The following is an 18,761-nucleotide window of genomic DNA, read 5'->3' as shown; positions in this document are numbered from 1 at the left end:
CAGTGTCTAGATAATGGGGTTCATTTCTCACCCAGGGTGAAGGGACTAGAGGTCCCTGAAAGACAGGGCCGAGGTGGCTAGCCTCTATGACTTTCACTGCCCGCCATATCCAGGGGTGAAGGCATGGTTTCAAATCCTAGTTCTGCTTCTTTTTGGCTGTGTGACTTTGAGCAAGTCACTTAACCTCTCTGGGCCTTAGTGTCTGTAGAAAAAAAAATGACTAATGCTATAGACAATGTCTATGACGTACAACAATGTTGATGGTTGATGGTCATCAAAACCATCTTTAGCTGGTGCTCCATAAATTAGGGGAGTGGCCTGAGCCTTCCCAGTGCTGCCCCCTGCCCCCCGCCCCCCGATTCACTGGGGGTGTCCTCACTCTGGGCATCAGCCAGGTCTGGGGCCTGGCCTGGCAGCTTCTGGACGTACTCCTTGAGCAGCAGCTCGTAGCGTGGGATTCTCTGCACAGGTTCCAGCATGTGGTGCTGCAGGGTCAGGCTAGCTGAGGCCTCGCTGCTCTTGGGGAGGGAGAGGGGGAGAAGAGGAGGAGGAGTCAAAGGGGGAAGGGGTGGGTCAGGCTGCCCCTGAGGGTTGGGGGAGCCGGCAGGGCTGTGGAAGCCGCTGAGCCGGCAAGGTGTGCCAAATCACTTGGGGAACAGGAGCCACCACAGGCTGGGGGCGGCCGTGCAGGGCTCTGCCCCGTGCCCACCCCAGCCTCACCTGGATGCGGGTGATAACCTCCTGGAAAGGTGGGGATTTGTCTGTCCAGGTGGCCAGCAGCTCGATGGCTCGCTCGAAGTTCTTGACATACTCACTGTACATCTTCAGGAAGGGCGCCAGCTTCTGGATCACATCACCGATGCGGGGGGTGGTAGTCCTGCCGGAGGGGCACCAGGTACTGCCCTCAGTCTGGGGACCTCTTCTCTTGCCTCCACACGGGGTCAGGAGAGGCAAGGTTCCCCTCAGACCACCCCCCCACCTCTGCAACACAGCCTTTCTGCAGCACTCCTGGGCACAGGTATTGGGGGGGGTGTGTTATCTCGGCACAGGTGTGGTTCACCCCTCCTTAGACTGTGAGCCCCCGGAGGGCAGATGCTGACTTCTCCCATGGACAGAAGCTCCCTAAAGGCCCAGCACAGGGTCAGGCCCACAGCAGGTGTTCAATAACCACCTGATGCTTGTTCTCGTAACAATAACAAGGGTCACATGCCCAGCACTGCCCAAGACATGCTGCATGTCTCATCTCATTTAATTCGTCTCATCTCATTTAATTCTTACAACCCTGTGCAGGGGAGGAAGGACAGTCAGTCAGTGGCCCCTCTTAGAGAGGAGGAAGTCCAGGCTAAGAGAGGTAAGAAAAAGTCATTTAACCTTTTTGTTGAATTGTTACAGCAGAGCATCAGTGATCTGGAGCTGGCCTGCCTGAGTCTGATTTCCAACCACACCATTTACTCCAGCTGTGTGTTCTTGGGCCAATCACCTAGCCTCTCTATACCTCAACTTTCCCATCTGAAAAAATTGGGCATGATGATAGGTTACCTTACAGGGTTGTCCTTTTTGAAAAAAATTATGGAAAAAAATTTTGATCGATCATAAAGTAAAAAAAATATAATAAGGAACCCTTATGGATCCATCAGGTTCCCTGGTGGCTCAGATGGTAAAGAATCTGCCTGTAGTTAGAGAGACCTGGGTTCTATCCCTGGGTCGGGAAGATCCCCTAAAGAAGGGGATGGCTGCCCACTCCAGTATTCTTGCCTGGAGAATTCCAAAGACAGAAGAGTCTGGTAGACTACAGTCCATGGGGTTGCAAAGAGTCAGACACGACTGAGCATCTAACACTAACTATAGATACATCGCAGGATTTAACAATTACTAAGATTCTGAAGCTGAAATTCCCATACTTTGGCCACCTGATGTGAAGGACTAACTCATTTGAAAAGACCCTGATGTTGGGAAAGATTGAAGGTGGGAGGAGAAGGGGACGACAGAGGATGAGATGGTTGGATGGTATCACCGACTCAATGGACATGAGTTTGAGTAAACTCCGGGAGTTGGTGATGGACAGGGAAGCCTGGTGTGCTGCAGTCCATGGGGTCGCAAAGAGTCAGACATGACTGAACGACTGGACTGAACTGAACTGAAAAATTCTTTTTGGCCAAGAAATTTTAAAGGACATGCCAGACATCATGGCATTTCCTTGGCAAGATACTAATTTCACCACTAAATACTTTCGTGGGTAACTCTGAAAGCAGAGAGGGTTTCTGGCCTAACCACAAGGCCATCATCACACAGTGAGCTGATCTGAAGACTAAGCAAGTTAATAGGTGTGAAACCCAAAGCAAGGCAAGTAGGAAATCTTCACTTACTGCTGGTGGTTTCCACTACCTCCTAAGTCACTCAGCCTAGTGAGGACCTGATCCATCCCCTTCTCCAGAACACACACACACACACACACACACACGACTTATTCAAGCCCTTCACTGTGCAGACAGACAAAGCCCAGAGGAGTCGAGTCATGGCCACATAGCAAGCGCAGAGACCTAACAGGCCAAGCCCAGTGTCCTGGAGGCTGCACCTCGACTTGGCCAGGGCTGCAGTTGGGGGGCCTCAGGGGCTCCTGCTGGACCTCACCAGTCGTCCAGCCGCCGCTGCAGCTCTGGGAGGAAGAACTGTGAGTGGAACTGGTAGATGGAGGAGATGTTGGAGAAGATGAGCCTGACCACGTCCTCAGGGAAGGCCTTGCTGCTGCGGGCCTCCTTCAGCAGCTCCTGGAAGAAGACCTGCAGCCACCGCTGGGTCACTGAGCCTGTGGCAGAGCAGGAGCCCCCCACCCCTGGCCCCAGCCCGGGGGAGACGAGCAGAGTCCCGGGGGCTTTGGGGTCCCTCCCCACCCAGCTTTCAGAACATTTGCACCTCCTTAATCTCCCATCATCCACAAAAAACCCTGGGAAGAGAGACAGTAATTATTCTGGCCATTTTACAGATGGGCAAACCAAGGGACTTGGCCAGAGGCTGGGAGCTGATGAATGTCAGGAGCAGGCCCATCTTGTATCTGTCAAGGCCTCGGACTTCGCCAGGCTCAAGACCCCAGTTCAGTGATTTAACCTTCTTGCCTTAGGGTTCCTGAAGACAGTGTGAAGGGCTAAGAATGGTGAGGATGCTGGGAGGCAGGGTGACAGATGAGGATGCTGTGTGGGCCCTGGAAGGACTGGCTGGTGTGGTCTCTGCTCCTAGGAGACCAGCCTAGGTACCAAGGGTGGAATCAGGAGTGGTGCTAATGAGCTGTATCCCGATTTCTGCCCAAACTCCAGTCATCAGTTAAAGGACTGAGGCTTCCTAGAATCAGACCTGAGGTCCTAACTCTCAGCTCTTATAAGGTGGGCCAGAAAGGAGAGCAGGGTTAAGGTGAGGACGCCCAGGTGCCAAGGAATGGGGCGGGGGGCGCCCTGGCCACTGGCCTGGTCCAGCAGGTGGAGGCGGGCCACGTAGGCCTGCTCAGTCTCCAGCAGCTCCCGGACAATCTTCTTCTCCTCAGGCTCCTGCAAGGAAGTTGGGGGGAGAAGGAGAAGGAGAGCTTTGGTCTCCTTTGATGGAAGCAGTATCCAAAGATGCCCCAGTGAGTGGAGCTCCCAGGACTCAGGCCATGGTGCAGGCGCATCTGGGTTCATGCTGGGATTGAGAGAATGGGGCAGAGTGAGGCTGTGCCTAAGCCTTAAGAGGCCTGGAAGCTTCCACCTGTGCTCTCTTGGGAGCCATGAACTACCATATCTAGAGGTCTAGCTGCCCTGAGGGAGAGGCCACCGGGAGAGGAGAGGCCCAGGGACCTCACGGACAGGAAGCCAGGGGCCCAGCTGTGCCAGCATCCCAGATGAGCAAGCTTTCCAGCTGTCACTGCCCAGGCACTAGGCTTGGGAGATGAGCTATCATGGGCACTCCTGCCTCAGCCAAGAGCTGACTGAAGACACGTGGGAACTCTTGTTATGGACTAAATTGTGTCCCCAAGTTAATATATTGAAGCCCTAACCTCCCATGTGACTATACTTAGTAATTAAGTTAACTGATGCGAAGGGTGGGGCCCTAACCCATCAGGACTGATGCCCTTATAAGAAGAGGAAGGGACACAAGGTGTAGGAGAAAAGGTCGTGTGAGGACGCAGTGAGAAGATGGCCATCCACAGGCCAGGAAGGGAGCCTTGCCAGAAACCAACCCTGCCAGCCCTTTGACCTTGACGTCCAGTCTTCAGAGCTGTGGGAAAATGTATTTCTGTTGTTTAAGTCACCTGTGCGTGCTAAGTTGCTTCAGTCATGCCCAACTCTTTGTGACCCCGTGAACTGTAGCCCACCAGGCTCCTCTGTCCGTGGGATTCTCCAGGCAAGAATATTGGAGAAGGGTTGCCATTTCCTTCTCAGGGGATCTTCCTGACCTTAGGAATCAAACTCACATCTCTTACGTCTCCTGAATTGGCAGGTGGGTTCTTTACCACCAGCACCACCTGGGAAGCTCTTTAAGTCACCTATACTGTGCTGTGCTGTGCTGTGCTTAGTTGCTAAGTCGTGTCCGATTCTGTGACCGCCATAGCCCGCCAGGCTCCTCTGTCCATGAGAATTCTCCAGGCAAGAATACTAGAGTGGGTTGCCATGCCCTCCTCTGGGGATCTTCCTAACCCAGGGATTGAACCCAGGTCTCCCACATTGCAGGTGCATTCTTTACCATTTGAGCCACCAAGGAAGCCCAAGAATACTGGAGTGGGTGGCCTATCCCTTCTTCAGGGGATCTTCACAACCCAGGAATCAAACCAGGGTCTTTTGCATTACAGGTGGATTCTTTACCAACTGAGCTACCGGGGAAGCCCTTAAGTCACCTAGGCTGTTCTAGTTTGTTATGGCAGCCTGAGCTAAGTGAAACCAACCCCAAGTGAGACCAACAGAAAAACTATCCAATATCATTCCAATCAACCCACAAAACTGTCAGAAGCAGTAAGCTGCGTGGCCACTACATCTGGGGGTAGTTTGTTACATAGCAAACGATAGCCAGTAGACACAGCATGTACCAGTATGACCGCATCTCCATTCTCTAAATGAGGAAACAAGGGTTACAGAGACTTGCCCAAGGTCACACAGGGAGCCGAAGAGCTGTGAGCCCTGGTGGTCTGGCTTCAACCCCATAGACAAGAAAACTGAAACCCAGAGAAGGGAGGTGACCTCCCCGGAACCAGCCTCAGGGCAGGGATCAGCACTGACCTCTATTTCTAGTGGGCAGTGTTGCCTCCTTCAGTAGGTAACCTGAGGCCACATCTGGGAGGGGTACCAGGTCCCACGTTGAGTGGTCTCAGACAAGTTCCTTAAGCTGTCTGAATTTCAACTCCATGCCTTAAAGACTCCTACAAGGCTTCCCAGGCGGTTAAGGATCCGCCCGCCAATGCAGGGGACATAGGTTCAATCCGTGATCCGGGAAGATTCCACATGTGTGGAGCAACTAAGCTTGTGCGCCTCAACTACTGAAGCCCATGTGCCTGGAGCCTGTGCTCCACAAGAGAAGCCCCCACGACGAGAGGCCTGTGCACCACGGCAGAGTGCTAATTTCTCCGCAGCTAGAGAAAGCCGGTGCACGGCAACAAAAGCCCAGCACAGTCAAAAGTAAACAAATGCGTAATAAAAATCAATACATAAATAATTAAAAATTTAAAAAGACTCCTTCAGCGAGGGGTATGAGAAATAATGTCAGCAGCAGGTTGCATAGTAGGCACTTAATCAAAGGCCATCAAGGGTGGGAGGGGGTCGTGAATCTAGCTTTCAGCTGATTTCTGGTCACAGAAGACCCCCACCCAGGGGAGGAGTTGGCTCCGGCTGGGAGAGAATGCGTGGGGAGGAGATCAATCGATGGCCCCCCAGTACCCCACTTCTTCCCCAGCCCTCCGGCACCTGTGTCCCCGAGCCAGGGCAGGTCCCGGGCTGGTAAGACTTCCTCCAGGCTCCGCTGGACAGCTTGTTCTTCAGGGAGCTCAGGTACCTCCTGCTGACAGTCCTGGACCCAGATTCCAGGGCCTCCTCCACAGTGGGCTTCTCCCAGGGCCCTGCAGACGTAGGAGCCCTGCACCCAGGCTGCTGATGCCCGGCCTCCAGGCCGTGGACTCTGGGCACTGCTCCTGTCATCCTGAGGAGAAGAGAACAGTTAAGAGTAGGGAGAACTGCACCTCTCTGGTAGGGATTTGGGGGCAATTAAGGCAAATGCGCGGAGAAGGCAATGGCACCCCACTCCAGTACTCTCGCCTGGAAAATCCCATGGACAGAGGAGCCTGGTGTGCTGCAGTCCATGGGGTTTCTAAGAGTCGGGCACGACTGAGCGCTTCACTTTCACTTTTCACTTTCATGCATTGGAGAAGGAAATGGCAACCCACTCCATTGTTCTTGCCTGGAGAATCCCAGGGACGGGGGAGCTTGGTGGGCTGCCGTCTATGGGGTCGCACAGAGTTGGACATAACTGAAGCGACTTAGCAGCAGCAGCAGCAGCAACAAGGCAAATGCGAAGAGCCAACTCATTGGAAAAGACCCTGGTGCTGGGGAAGATTGAGGGCAGGAGGAGAAGGGGGCGACAGATGATGAGATGGTTGGATGGCATCACTGACTCAATGGACAGGAGTTTGAGCAAACTCTGGGAGATAGTGAAGGACAGGGAAGCTTGGCGTGCTGCAGTCTATGGGGTCAAAGAGTCAGAAACGACTTAGCAACTGAAAAACAACAACAACGCGAATCAGAGATGTTCACTGGCCTCTGAGTGTCTGGCACATAGAAGGAATCGACAGAGACATCTACTTCTCTCCCGAACACCGTTCTTGGAGGGAACTCCAGTCTTCAAAATGAGTCAGCGTAGACTGTTTCTTGTTTTCTGGGTAACTACACACTTCCCTGTTTAAAATGCAGTGAGGAACCCTTCCTTCTCCACATAGAGGATTTTTTTTAACTTTTTATTTTGTATTGGCGTATAGCTGATTAACAATGTGATAATTTCAGGTAGACAGCAAAGGGACTCAGCCATACATATACATGTATCCATTCTCCCCCAAACTCCCCTCCCATCCAGGCTGCCACATAACATTGAGTAGAGTTCCTTGTGCTATACAGTAGGTCTTTGTTGGTTATCTATTTAAAATATAGCAGTATGTGCATTTTGATCCCAAACTCCCTAACTCTCTCTTCACCCCATGCTTCCCCCCTGGAAAGGATAAATTCATTCTCCGTAAATCTGTTACTGTTTTGTAGATAAGTTCATTTGTATCATTTCTTTTTAGATTTTGCTCTGTGTAAGGGGTGTCATACAATATGTCTCCTTCTCTGTCTGACTTACTTAGTTGCACATAGATTTTATGTACCCTCCCAGATCACCCTGCCTGTGAGCCTCACCCCAGATTTTAGTCTCTCTATAGCAGGAAATCCCCTAAAACCCTAGAAACTGATACATTGAGGGAAGGTAGGAGCCATAGAACACTCTAAAGGGAGGGTAGAGCTGATAAAGCTGGGACTTTTCAGCGGGATCGTAAAAGATGATGCCATGAAAGTTCTGCACTCAATATGCCAGAAAATTTGGAAAACTCAGCAGTGGCTACAGGACTGGAAAAGGTCAGTTTTCATTCCAATCCCAAAGAAAGGCAATGCCACAGAATGATCAAACTACCGCACAATTGCACTCATCTCACATGCTAGCAAAGTAATGCTCAAAATTCTCCAAGCCAGGCTTCAACAATACGTGAACCATGAACTTCCAGATGTTCAAGCTGGTTTTAGAAAAGGCAGAGGAACCAGAGATCAAATTGCCAACATCCGCTGGATCATCAAAAAAGCAAGAGAGTTCCAGAAAAACATCTACTTCTGCTTTATTGACTATGCCAAAGCCTTTGACTGTGTGGACCACAATAAACTGTGGAAAATTCTGAAAGAGATGGGAATACCTGACCTGCCTCTTGAGAAATCTGTATGCAGGTCAGGAAGCAACAGTTAGAACTGGACATGGAACAACAAACTGGTTCCAAAGAGGAAAAAGAGTACATCAAGGCTGTATATTGTCATCCTGCTTATTTAACTTATATGCAGAGTACATCATGAGAAATGCTGGGCTGGAAGAAGCACAAGCTGGAATCAAGATTGCTGGGAGAAATATCAATAACCTCAGATATGCAGATTATACCACCCTTATGGTAGAAAGTGAAGAAGAACTAAAGAGTCTCTTGATGAAAGTGAAAGAGGAGAGTGAAAAAGTTGGCTCAAAGCTCAACATTCAGAAAACAAGGATCATGGCATCCGGTCCCATCACTTCATGGAAAATAGACTGAGAAACAGTGGAAACAGTGTCAGACTTTATTTTTTGGGGCTCCAAAATAACTGCAGATGGTGATCGCAGCCATGAAATTAAAAGACGCTTACTCCTTGGAATAAAAGTTATGACCAACCTAGACAGCATATTAAAAAGCAGAGATATTACTTTGTCAACAAAGGTCCGTCTAGTCAAGGCTATGGTTTTTCCAGTAGTCATGTATGGATATGAGAGTTGGACTATAAAGAAAGACAATCGCTGAAGAATTGATGCTTTTGAACTGTGGTGTTGGAGAAGACTTTTGAGAGTCCCTTGGACTGCAAGGAGATCCAATCAGTCCATCCTAAAGGAAATCAGGCCTGAATGTTCATCAGAAGGACTGACGTTGAAGCTGAAACTCCAATACTTTGGTCACCTGATGCAAAGAGCTGATTCGTTTGAAAAGACCCTGATGCTGGGGAAGATTGAAGGCAGGAGAAGAAGGGGACGACAGAGGATGAGATGGTTGGATGGTATCACCGACTCAATGGACATGAGTTTGAGTAAATTCCGGGAATTGGTGATGGACAGGGAGGCCTAGTATGCTGCGGTTCATGGGGTCGCAAAGAGTCGCACACGACTGAGCGATTGAACTGAACTTTCACTGGGAACTATGCCCTCCACACCTCTCAGTTTAGTTCAGTTCAGTGGCTCAGTCATGTCCGACTCTTTGTGACCCCATGGACTGCAGCACGCCTGGCTTGCCTGTCCTTCACCAACTCCCCGAGCTTGTTCAAACTCGTGTCCATTGAGTCAGTAATAAAAAGCCAGCCTAGGGTCAGTTTCCTTCTCCCTCCAGGGATAAGCTTTCATAGTGTAGCTTTCTTATCCTACATACTGAATCTGCAGACCAGTTACATTCTTCAGATAACAGAGGCCAGCAGCAAGGAATATAGCCAACAACATATGATGTGCCCCATTCCCTTTGGTGTGGGAAGGCCTGTGGTGACGACACAGGGTGGGCAGCCTTATAAGAAAGGCAGACTGGGAAACGCAGGACCAGACAGGTACAAAATCTTCAAAACTCTGTGACGAAGTTTTTCATTACCCCCATTCTGCAACTAGAGAAAGAGGGGATCTTGCAGAAGGAGGGGGGCAGAGGTGGGATTCAGATCAGGCTGGCTGGCTCCTGAGTCTGAGCCCTAAACTGCCCTTCCCCATGTGAGTCAGGGAGAAATGGGTGCAGAGCGTCAATGTGACTTGCCCCACATCACACACTGGCTGGCGGCAGAGAGGAGATTGTGACCCAGTCCCCCGTGGTTCCTCACTGGCTCTTGCACCCCAACACCCGGTTCCTCAGCCCCTGGGTCTGCAGCTCATGGCGTTAGCTGAATCTCAGGCTTTCTGTTCTGTTTGGTTTCAGCTTCTGCATTTCTTCCCCAGGGCGCAGACCAGTTTCTGTTTCCTCTTTACTCCCTCAGTTTCAGATCAGTTAAGGCACTGAAAGACCTCACAAGAAAGCCCATGCCAAGGCACCTGGCCTTGGCCCCTCTCATAAGATTGAGGGGTGTCTCTCACCCTGCTGACAAGACCTCCTCTGATCCCACTGTGGTCAAGGGCTGCCTCCTCCTGCAAGGGATATTTCCAAGGCAGAGCACATGTGCTGAGGGTCTCCACTGGGCATGCCTGGTGTGTTGAGTGGGGTTGGTGGTATCTCTGCACACCCCAGGGGATGGTGGTCCTGGAAGGTGGCACCTAGAGCTGTCCTTGGTGCTGAACAGAACATGCCGGCTGAGGCCTCTGGGAGAGGCGGGGCCAGGTCACCTGCTGAGGAAGCTGATTGGCTCTTCTAGGTCCGCATGATGCTGCCTCCACCATGAAGCCCACACAGAAGGCTTTGTCCACTCTGAGTGCCCTCAGCAGAGTGTCTAGGCCCCTCTCAGGATATCTGTTGGTCATGACCTGGCATCACAGTCATTCCATGAGCTTAGCACCAAAGACAGAAGTCTTCTGGGCAGGGATCTTTCTTTAGGCTCCTGTGTCTGCTACAGGTCCCATGCGACGCTGTGCTGTGCCACCCACAGCCCTCAGGACGGAGGCACTCTTCCCCTAGCTGCTGGGGGCATGGTGGCTGAGAGGTTACTGACTGGATCCCTCCCTGGGAACTGCCCTCTCTGCAAGAGAGCGGCCTCATCTAAGGTCAAGTCCACATCCAATGACTAGTCCACGTGGGGGTACAAAGACCTAGCCCTTTGCCTCGAATGGAACAGCCAGAGGGGCCTCCAGCTCCAGAACTCTCTGTAACAGGCTACATCCACTGGAGAATGCATGGCAGTTCAACTTTTACCTGTGCCCAGTGCTGCCTCCCTCAACCCCAAACCCTCCCCAGTAAACCTCCTGAAGCAAACCTCTATCCCAGAGTCTATTTCCAGAGAACCCTACCTACAACAGTCACAACCTCTAACACAATCCCGGGCTTAAGAAATGCCTGCAGAGTGGATTAATGTCACACACAGACACACGCAATGACCTCCAGCCTGTTCCTTTCAGAAGGAAGCGCCTGCTTTGCTCCTTGCCCATGAACATAAAACACTTAAACCACCCCCCACCTCTCGGTGCCTCCCCTTTCTCACCTATAATATAGGAACAGAGATGGAACCTACCCCCAATAGGCTGATAGATGATTAAATGAAATAAGTAGCAAACACACTCAGAACACTGCCCCATAGATAGGCTGACCACACAGTCTGCTTTGCCTGAGATGGTCTCAACCTCTCCTCATAGGGAGTAAGCTCTTGATAAGTATTAGCTACTATTTCTGCCAGAGGGATAGTAGGTGGAGTTCTGCAGCCCAAACAAGGCATCTGGTCCACCCACACGCACACACCTAATTACACACATCTGGACTCTCCCCAACACACTGACACACACACTCTGATCTCTGCCCAGACCTGGTGCCCGAAACACTCTTCCAGGCCCTGAGGAGCCTGTGATCGAAGGATGTGGGCACTGTCCGGACAGGAGTGGGGTCCAGGACAAGGACACTGCTCATTGTCAGGGTTCAAGGCAGCCTCTGGCCTGCTCCTCAGCCAGGAGACTGGGAGGGCCTGAGCTGCCCAAGGGCCCAAGGGCAGGCAGCGGAGCTCAAGGGAGACACCAGATAGCCCTGATGACCCTCCCCACATCTACTACCCCATACCTGCTATTCTCAAACACAGTCACCAGACTGGACACAGATGTCAGAGTTTCCTCACTTGCCCCCTCCATCCTGCAGGCCTCCAGGGCAGCCCTCAGCTCCCCTGAAGCAGGGCGGGAGGTCTCCAGCCAGCACACTCAGTCACCCCCACCTGGGGTCACAGGTGGGCTCCGGCATCCTTGGAGTCCCGTCTCTCCCAAGGGCTCAGCAGACCTGCTCCCTGCTTCAGAGAGAAGAAGAAAGAGGAAGTGGTCCCAGAGCCACAGCCCTGAAGGGGAAAGGCCAGGGCTCCCTCAGGGGAGGAGCTTGCTTGGACCCCATCCCTCCCACCATGGGCGCTGACCTTTGACTCCTGTAGACCCCTGGTTCCAGAGGCCACTCCAAGGGGGCAGTGAGGGGCTAGAAGTGGCTTCCAGAACTGGGCTCTAGGCCTGAGACGCTCACCACTCTGGCCAACCACACTTTCTCTCTCACAAGTTTCCTGGGGGATTTTATTTGGTCCTTTCTCCACAACTTCTTCTCTGCATCTGACCCTGTTCACTGTTGTAAGAAAACAGCTTCTTTAATTAAAAATAAATCACAAGCCTATTAGGGGCTGGCAGAGAGAAGTAATGTGCTGTTCCTGCCTCCTCCCTCCCTGGGCTTCTCTCATTTTAATAATTGCTGTCTCCACCTTCTTGCCCCAAGGGAAGGCAACTTCCTCCCCGAAACTCTGATGTTAATAATAACGAACACACACTCTTTCTTAGTGCTGTACAAGTATTTTCTCATTTAACACCACAACAGTCCTATGAGGTGGGCCCTATTATGACCTCCATTTTACAGAAGAAAAAACTGAGGATCAGAGAGGTTAGGTAACTTGCCCAAAGTCACCCAGTAAGAAACACAAAAAAAAGAAGTCAGATTTCTAAAGCAGAAGTCAGCGTCCTACAATTCCAGCAGATTTGGTTGGAAGCCTGCATGACCAGTTTTTGCTGCTCCATCCTCGAGCTTCCCTGCTCCCAGCCCACTGGGTTGTCTCTGCCTCCCTCCTTTAAGACTTAGTCTCCCAGCCCTTCCAGAACAATGATCTCTGCTTCTCTTCCCTTTATTCAAGTCTCACAGGCCCTTCAGGGCTCTCCCACTGGGTTCTGGTCTCACTTGACCTGAGCAAGGGCCCTCCACTGAGACTGGTCTTTGTCCTGGAGGGTAGGGGCTGAGCCTCATTTGTTCTGGTACCCGAAGCGCCTGGCAGTTTCACGCTCCAGCGCCTGTGAAACGCTGGGGCCTCCCATGCCCAAGAGCTTCCCTCCCTCAGAGTTTCGCCTAAGCAATTTCTTCTAGCAGATGCCTTCTCCCCTCATGTCTTCTGCTGCTGCTAAGTCACTTCAGTTGTGTCCGACTCTGTGCGACCCCACAGACAGCAGCCCACCAGGCTCCTCTGTCCCTGGGATTCTCAAGGCAAGAACACAGGAGTGGGTTGCCATTTCCTTCTGCAATTGATGAAAGTGAAAAGTGAAAGTGAAGTTGCTCAGTCGTGTCAGACTCTTCTCGACCCCATGGACCGCAGCCTACCAGGCTCCTCCAGCCATGGGATTTTCCAGGCAAGAGTACTGGAGTGGGGTGCCATTGCCTTCTCCGCCCCTCATGTCTAAACCTCACTAACTCTCCTCACTTTCTGTTATGGAGAATTTGGAACACATGCAAAAGGAGACAGAATAATAGAATGCACCCCCATGAACTCATAACTCGGACCCAGCAACCATCAACTCATGGTCAGCCTTGTTCCATCTACAGCCACATTCACCCTGCCCCTTCCCAGACCAGGTTGAAGTCAATCAGGTGATTTCACCCACAAATATTTCGGTGTGCTTCTATGATAAAAAGTAAGGAAAAATATATACTCACACACAATATATACATTGAGAATATTATGCTATACATGCACACGCACTTACAAATATTTTATGCATGTTATACACACGTATCCCTGGAGAGGGAAATGGTAACCCACTCTAGTGTTCTTGCCTGGAGAATCCCATGGATGGAGGAGCCTGGCAGGCTATAGTCCATGGGGTCGCAAGGAGTCGGACATGACTGAGCGACTTCACTTCACTTCATGCATATGTGTATGCATATGTATATACAGGAAACACTAATACCATTATCATATCCTAAGAGATGTGTGTGTGCTAAGTCGCTTCCATCATGTCTGACTCTTTGTGACCCCATGAACTATAGCCTGCCAGGCTCCTCTGTCCATGGGATTCTCCAAGTAAGAATATTGGACTGGGCTGCCTTCCCTCCTCCAGGGGATCTTCCCGACCCAGGGATTGAACCCGTGTCTCTCATGTGTTCTGTATTGGCAGGTGAGTTCTTTACCGCTAGCGCCACCTGGGAAGCCCATCCCAGGAGACAATTTGCAGTAATTCCTCAATATCAAATGCCTAGTCAGCAAAGTGCCAATGCCTCACAAATGTCACCTGCTGTGAACTGACTTGTGTCCCCCCTAAATTCACATATTGAAGCCCTAACTTCCTGGGTGGCTGAAATTGGAAATAGGGCCTTTACCAGGTAATTAAGGTTAAACGGGGCTTCCCCAGTGGCTCAGCAGTAAAGAACACGCCTGCTAATGCAAGTGACACAGGAGACTCAGGTTTAATCCCTGGGTTGGGAAGCTCCCCTAGAGGAGGGCATGGCAACCCACCCCAGTATTCTTGCCTGGAGAATTCCATGGACAGAGGAGCCTGGCAGGCTATAGTCCATAGCGTCGCAGAGTCAGACATGACTGAAGCAACTTAGCACACGCCCAAGTTTTAAGGAGGTCGTAAGAGTGAGGTTGTAATTTGATGGGACTGGTGGTCTTTCAAGAAAGGGAGGAGCCCTGTCTCTCCCCACCCCACTCCCCGACTCCCCCACACACCCCTGCACACTCCGAGGCAAGGCCACCTGAGACTAAGTGGTCGTCTTCAAGCTAGGAAAACAATCCTCAGAAGAAACAGCACACTGCCAGGCCTTGATCTGGGACTTCAAGCCTCCAGAACTGTGAGGAATACATTTCTGTTGTTTTTAAGCTTCTCAGTCTGTGGTATTTTGTTATGGCGGCCTGAGCAGACTAACTGATCATCATTAAAAAAAAAAAAATCAGGATCCTAATAAGGTCCACATGTTACAATGGGCTGTTGTGTCTATTAACTCTCTTTTCATGCATAGGTTCACCTCGTTCTTTCTGTTTTCCCACACCATTTGGCTAAGAAGATGCTGGGTCGCTGAGCCTACAGCTCCCACGGTCTGCTGACTACAGAGCTGGCCCCTGAATCTCCTGTTCCCGTGGTTAGATCTAGGGGCTTGATGGGAAACATATGTAAATACCACTTCTTCCTGGATTCTTCCCACATCTGGGGAGGCCTCCCTCCTTGGTGTTCCTCTCCCCTCCACAGCAGGGCCCAGTTTCTTCCTCTGCCTCCCACCAGACTGTTTCCAGGCTCCCGACAGGCAGGGCCCCGTCCCCAGCAAAGCCCAGTGTCCTGCACGCAGTGGGGCCTCAGGAGGCATGCAGGAAGGACAAACGTCACACCCTGAGCCCAGAGGCTTATCTCACCCTTCAGCTGCCAGAGCCTTGGGCTTCCGAGCAGGGGCTGAACATCTGAACCTGCCCTTCACACCAGGGTGGGGGGAGGGGGCACAGAGTGGGCCGGGGCACCGGCAGGAGGCCACACTAAATTGGCCCAACTCCAAACAGGGCCCAGGCACCATCCGAGCTGCCGAAGAAGGAGGATCCAAGACACCTGCACACCCCTGCTTCCCCCAGATTTTCCAGGGCCCTGCTTCTCTGATCCTCCCACCTCCCTGACCTCAGCCCGTACCATCCTGCCAGCCTTTCTGCCTGACTTGCTTCTCACCCGCAGGCACCACCCGAAGCTCAGCTTCTGGTCCCCTCATTTACACGCAGCCTCTACCACCCAATTTAGAATCTATCCCAGGGATCCGTGGGCATCTCATCTTGCCTCCCACCCCAGCCCGAGTATGCCCAACACCTCCAGGATATCACTAAGGGCTCGTCCCACCTTTGCTTCCAATTCGACACACAATCTCGCAAACCAGCATGGTGATCACATGAAGAAATCCCAAACTCTTTGGCGTGCTGCCAAGACCCTCCTGGCTTGGCTCTTATTGACTTCCCAGTCATTTCTTCCTTATACACATGAGGTCTGGGTTGGGACCCTGACCTGGTAGCTCTGGGCTGTGCCAGCTTAGCTAAGCTGAACCATGATCCCAGGATTGCCTTTCCTGTAAGCTGACCATGGAGGCAGGACGGGACACAAGAACCTCGCTCACTCCTGTGGTCGGTGCAGGGCTCCAGCACTGCCGCAGCTCACGCGTGTTGATGGAGATCTGGGGGTTCTCTATGAACCTCCTTCAGCTTGTCTAGTCCTGGGCTGGGTGTGTGTTTAGCTCCAGGACAAAGGATGCCAACTTTGCCTATAGGTCACCTGTGTCCCTGAAGTTGCTGTCTTGGTGTAGCTGCCTGTTCATCCTCTAGAGTCCCAGCCTTTTCTCATTGGTTCTTCCTTCTTGTTCCCCTCAACTTCACATCCATCTTCCCTTCCCCACTGCGTGTCATGAGGATTTTAGACTCAGAAGCATCAATTCTTTTTTTTTTTTTTTTTAACTATTTATTTGGCTGAGCCGGGTCTTAGCTGTGGCATGTCGGATCTAGTTCCCTGACTAGGGATCAAACCAGAGCAACCTCTATTGGGAATACGGGGTCTTAACCACTGGACCACCAGCATCAGTGATTTAAGTACCTGGCCCCTTGTATAAAGTCAAATTCCATATTCTGTTGATCACTTCTGGTTGATCTGCTTCTCTCATCAAATATAACCTCAACACCTTGGGCCAGTAGTTAAACTTCACTTTCCTCATCTGTGAAATGGGGATATTTATAGTACTAATCTCCTGTGGTTGTTTGTAACTATTAAATAAGAGGATTTAAGAGTAAGGCCTTCCAACCAGTCCATTCTGAAGGAGATCAGCCCTGGGATTTCTTTGGAAGGAATGATGCTAAAGCTGAAACTCCAGTACTTTGGCCACCTCATGCGAAGAGTTGACTCATTGGAAAAGACTCTGATGCTGGGAGGGATTGGGGGCAGGAGGAGAAGGGGACGACAGAGGGTGAGATGGCTGGATGGCATCACTGACTCGATGGATTTGAGTCTGAGTGAACTCTGGGAGTTGGTGATGGACAGGGAGGCCTGGCGTGCTTCGATTCATGGGGTCGCAAAGAGTCGGACATGACTGAGCGACTGAACTGAACTGAACTGAACTGAAGAGTAAGGCCTGGTACAGAGGAAGCACTCAGTGAATGTTATTCCTGACAGAAGACCTCTTCTATGGCTTCCCCACTCCCCTACTCTTGATTAATCTGTTGCTTCAGCCTGGAATGTCTCCACCCAGTAAATAACTTTTTGCTTCCTCCAGGAAGTCTTCCTTAATATCCACTGCTGGAATTCCCTTCCCTCCTCAGAGACCTGGTGCTCCTCTCTGTGCACTTTGATCTCTTCTGCCCCATTCATTAAACTCATGCATTCAGTTGGCAAGTGTATCTTGAGCATTTATTACGGTAGAGGCCATGTGTGTCAGCCCGAAGGTAGAGGTTATGGATTAAACACTGTCAGCCCTGAGGCAGAGGTTATGGATTAAACTGCCCCTTAACTCATAGCCTGATGAGGAAGCTGGGCCTATTAACTACTGAAATACAATGTGGGAAATGCTTTGAACAGGGAGCTGTGAACATTCAGAGAAGGGGCACTGAAGTCTGCAGAGAGCAGAGGGTGCCATCAAGGAAGACTTTCAGCAGAGGCAGCCTGAGAGATGAGTATACTCCCCAGGTGGACAAGGTGGGGAAAGGCATTAAAAGCAGAAGAGATATGGGCTTGAGAGACCAGGGCAAGACCAGGAAAAAGAACAGGGAGTCGCGCGCAGTGCGGTGCCTAGGGCCTGGGGAATGGCAGGACCTGGGAGGAGGGGGCCACGGGAGCTTGGCCCTGGCAGGCTTTGTCTGCTGAGCTAAGGTGCTAAAGGGAAGTGGACACAGAATTTTATTTATACACAGGACACTCTGATCCAATGGTCATGAACACATCTCCCTCTGAGTAGGGGTACATCCATTTTAGGGCTTTTGGGGGTCCTTGGCATGAATAAGCCTCATGGCTTTTTTCTCTTCTTAGTTCTGCTTTCAAGCAGTAAGAAAGATGGAAGAACTTAGTTCCCTGTAGCCCACACAGTGGAAAAGAGGGAGGGAGCAGTGCCCAAGCAGGAACTGCAGGGCTGAGCAGCCACATGACAGGCAGTCTGGCTTTCTGGCAAGAAAGCTCTGCCCTGGGATGCAGAGGCGGCTTTATGTGCAGATCGGGGGCACCCAGAGGGCTCCTCATGGGCAGCCCTGGGGCCTCAGAGGGCACTTGGGGGCTGCTAGAGAGGAAATGTCAACATTTGGGACCTGGATGGTGTGTGTGTGTGAGAGAGCAAGAGGAATACCCATGAGATCTCCAGGGGTTTGTGAAGGGGTTTTTCAGGGGCGAGTGAGGACTCTCCAGAGAAGCATTTATCCTCAGTGAGCCAAGCCCCGGAGGGGACAGGCTGGCGTGTTCCCTGGGACCCCCTTGCCCCCCAACCTGGCCTGCAGCCTCAGTCAAGCACAGCACCTGCCAAGAGCTTAGTCGCCTGTGACTGTCAGACCTGGGAGGTGGGGCTGACGTGGCTCCAGAGGAGGTTCAGGCAGCTGGCTGAAACCTGCTCCTGCAGCACTGCCCTTGCCCCTCCTCCCCTCACAGCCTCCCCTTCCCCACTGCAGTCTTCTAGCCCCCTCCCCCCCGCCCTCCCCCCCCCCCAACCTGGCCCAGACAGGGGTGAGGGGGTGGGCTGTCTGGGTAGTCACGTGATGGGCAGAGGCCAACCGCTAGTGCCAGTGGAGGGGTGAGCCTTCCCCGCTAGCCTCCGGCTTTGGAGGAGGAGGGATGAAGAAAGCTCGCCTCCCTCCCAGTCTTTCCTGTCCCCTCCTCCAAATGGCCAGGATTTCCCATCCTGTCCCTCCAGTATTGATCTTCCCGTCTCCTGGGAGGGCTTGGTGCCGTCAGCTGCCCGTCAGCGTGAGTGCCAGGCTCAGGCAGCCCTGCTTCTGCCCTGCCCTGCCCCAGGACGCTCCCCACATTTCCCCTTCTCTGCGCCCGGCCCCTTTCTGCTCCCAGTGCTCCTAACTTGTCAGTCGGCGGGATGTGATTATTCCCAGAGCCGACTG

General features: G+C 51.8%; 1 protein-coding gene across 6 annotated transcripts in view; it reads right to left on the bottom strand.

Moving 5' to 3' along the window:
* Positions 1-18,444, bottom strand: part of FGD2 (FYVE, RhoGEF and PH domain containing 2) — a 33,004-nt gene extending 14,560 nt beyond the window's left edge. Inside the window, exons 1-7 of one of the 6 annotated variants that reach the window (XM_027524798.1) lie at positions 11,826-11,991; positions 11,486-11,705; positions 5,922-6,153; positions 3,459-3,539; positions 2,632-2,780; positions 721-877; positions 380-518 (exon numbers count right to left, since the gene is read on the bottom strand). In XM_027524798.1, the coding sequence (XP_027380599.1) occupies positions 380-518; positions 721-877; positions 2,632-2,780; positions 3,459-3,539; positions 5,922-6,153; positions 11,486-11,553 (826 nt within the window). In that variant the 5' untranslated portion in view covers positions 11,554-11,705; positions 11,826-11,991. Of the gene's footprint in view, positions 1-379; positions 519-720; positions 878-2,631; positions 2,781-3,458; positions 3,540-5,921; positions 6,154-11,485; positions 11,706-11,825; positions 11,992-18,357 lie in introns of those variants that run through there. The other 5 variants (XM_027524796.1, XM_027524800.1, XM_027524797.1 and 2 more) reach the window with 5 other exon arrangements.
* Positions 18,445-18,761: the final 317 nt, after the last annotated feature.

The sequence above is a fragment of the Bos indicus x Bos taurus genome, chromosome 23, assembly GCF_003369695.1.
Source record: "Bos indicus x Bos taurus breed Angus x Brahman F1 hybrid chromosome 23, Bos_hybrid_MaternalHap_v2.0, whole genome shotgun sequence".
Classification (NCBI taxonomy): domain Eukaryota; kingdom Metazoa; phylum Chordata; class Mammalia; order Artiodactyla; family Bovidae; genus Bos; species Bos indicus x Bos taurus.
The sequence above is the reverse complement of the archived record's forward strand: the minus strand, read 5'-3'. Positions and strand labels throughout refer to the sequence as shown.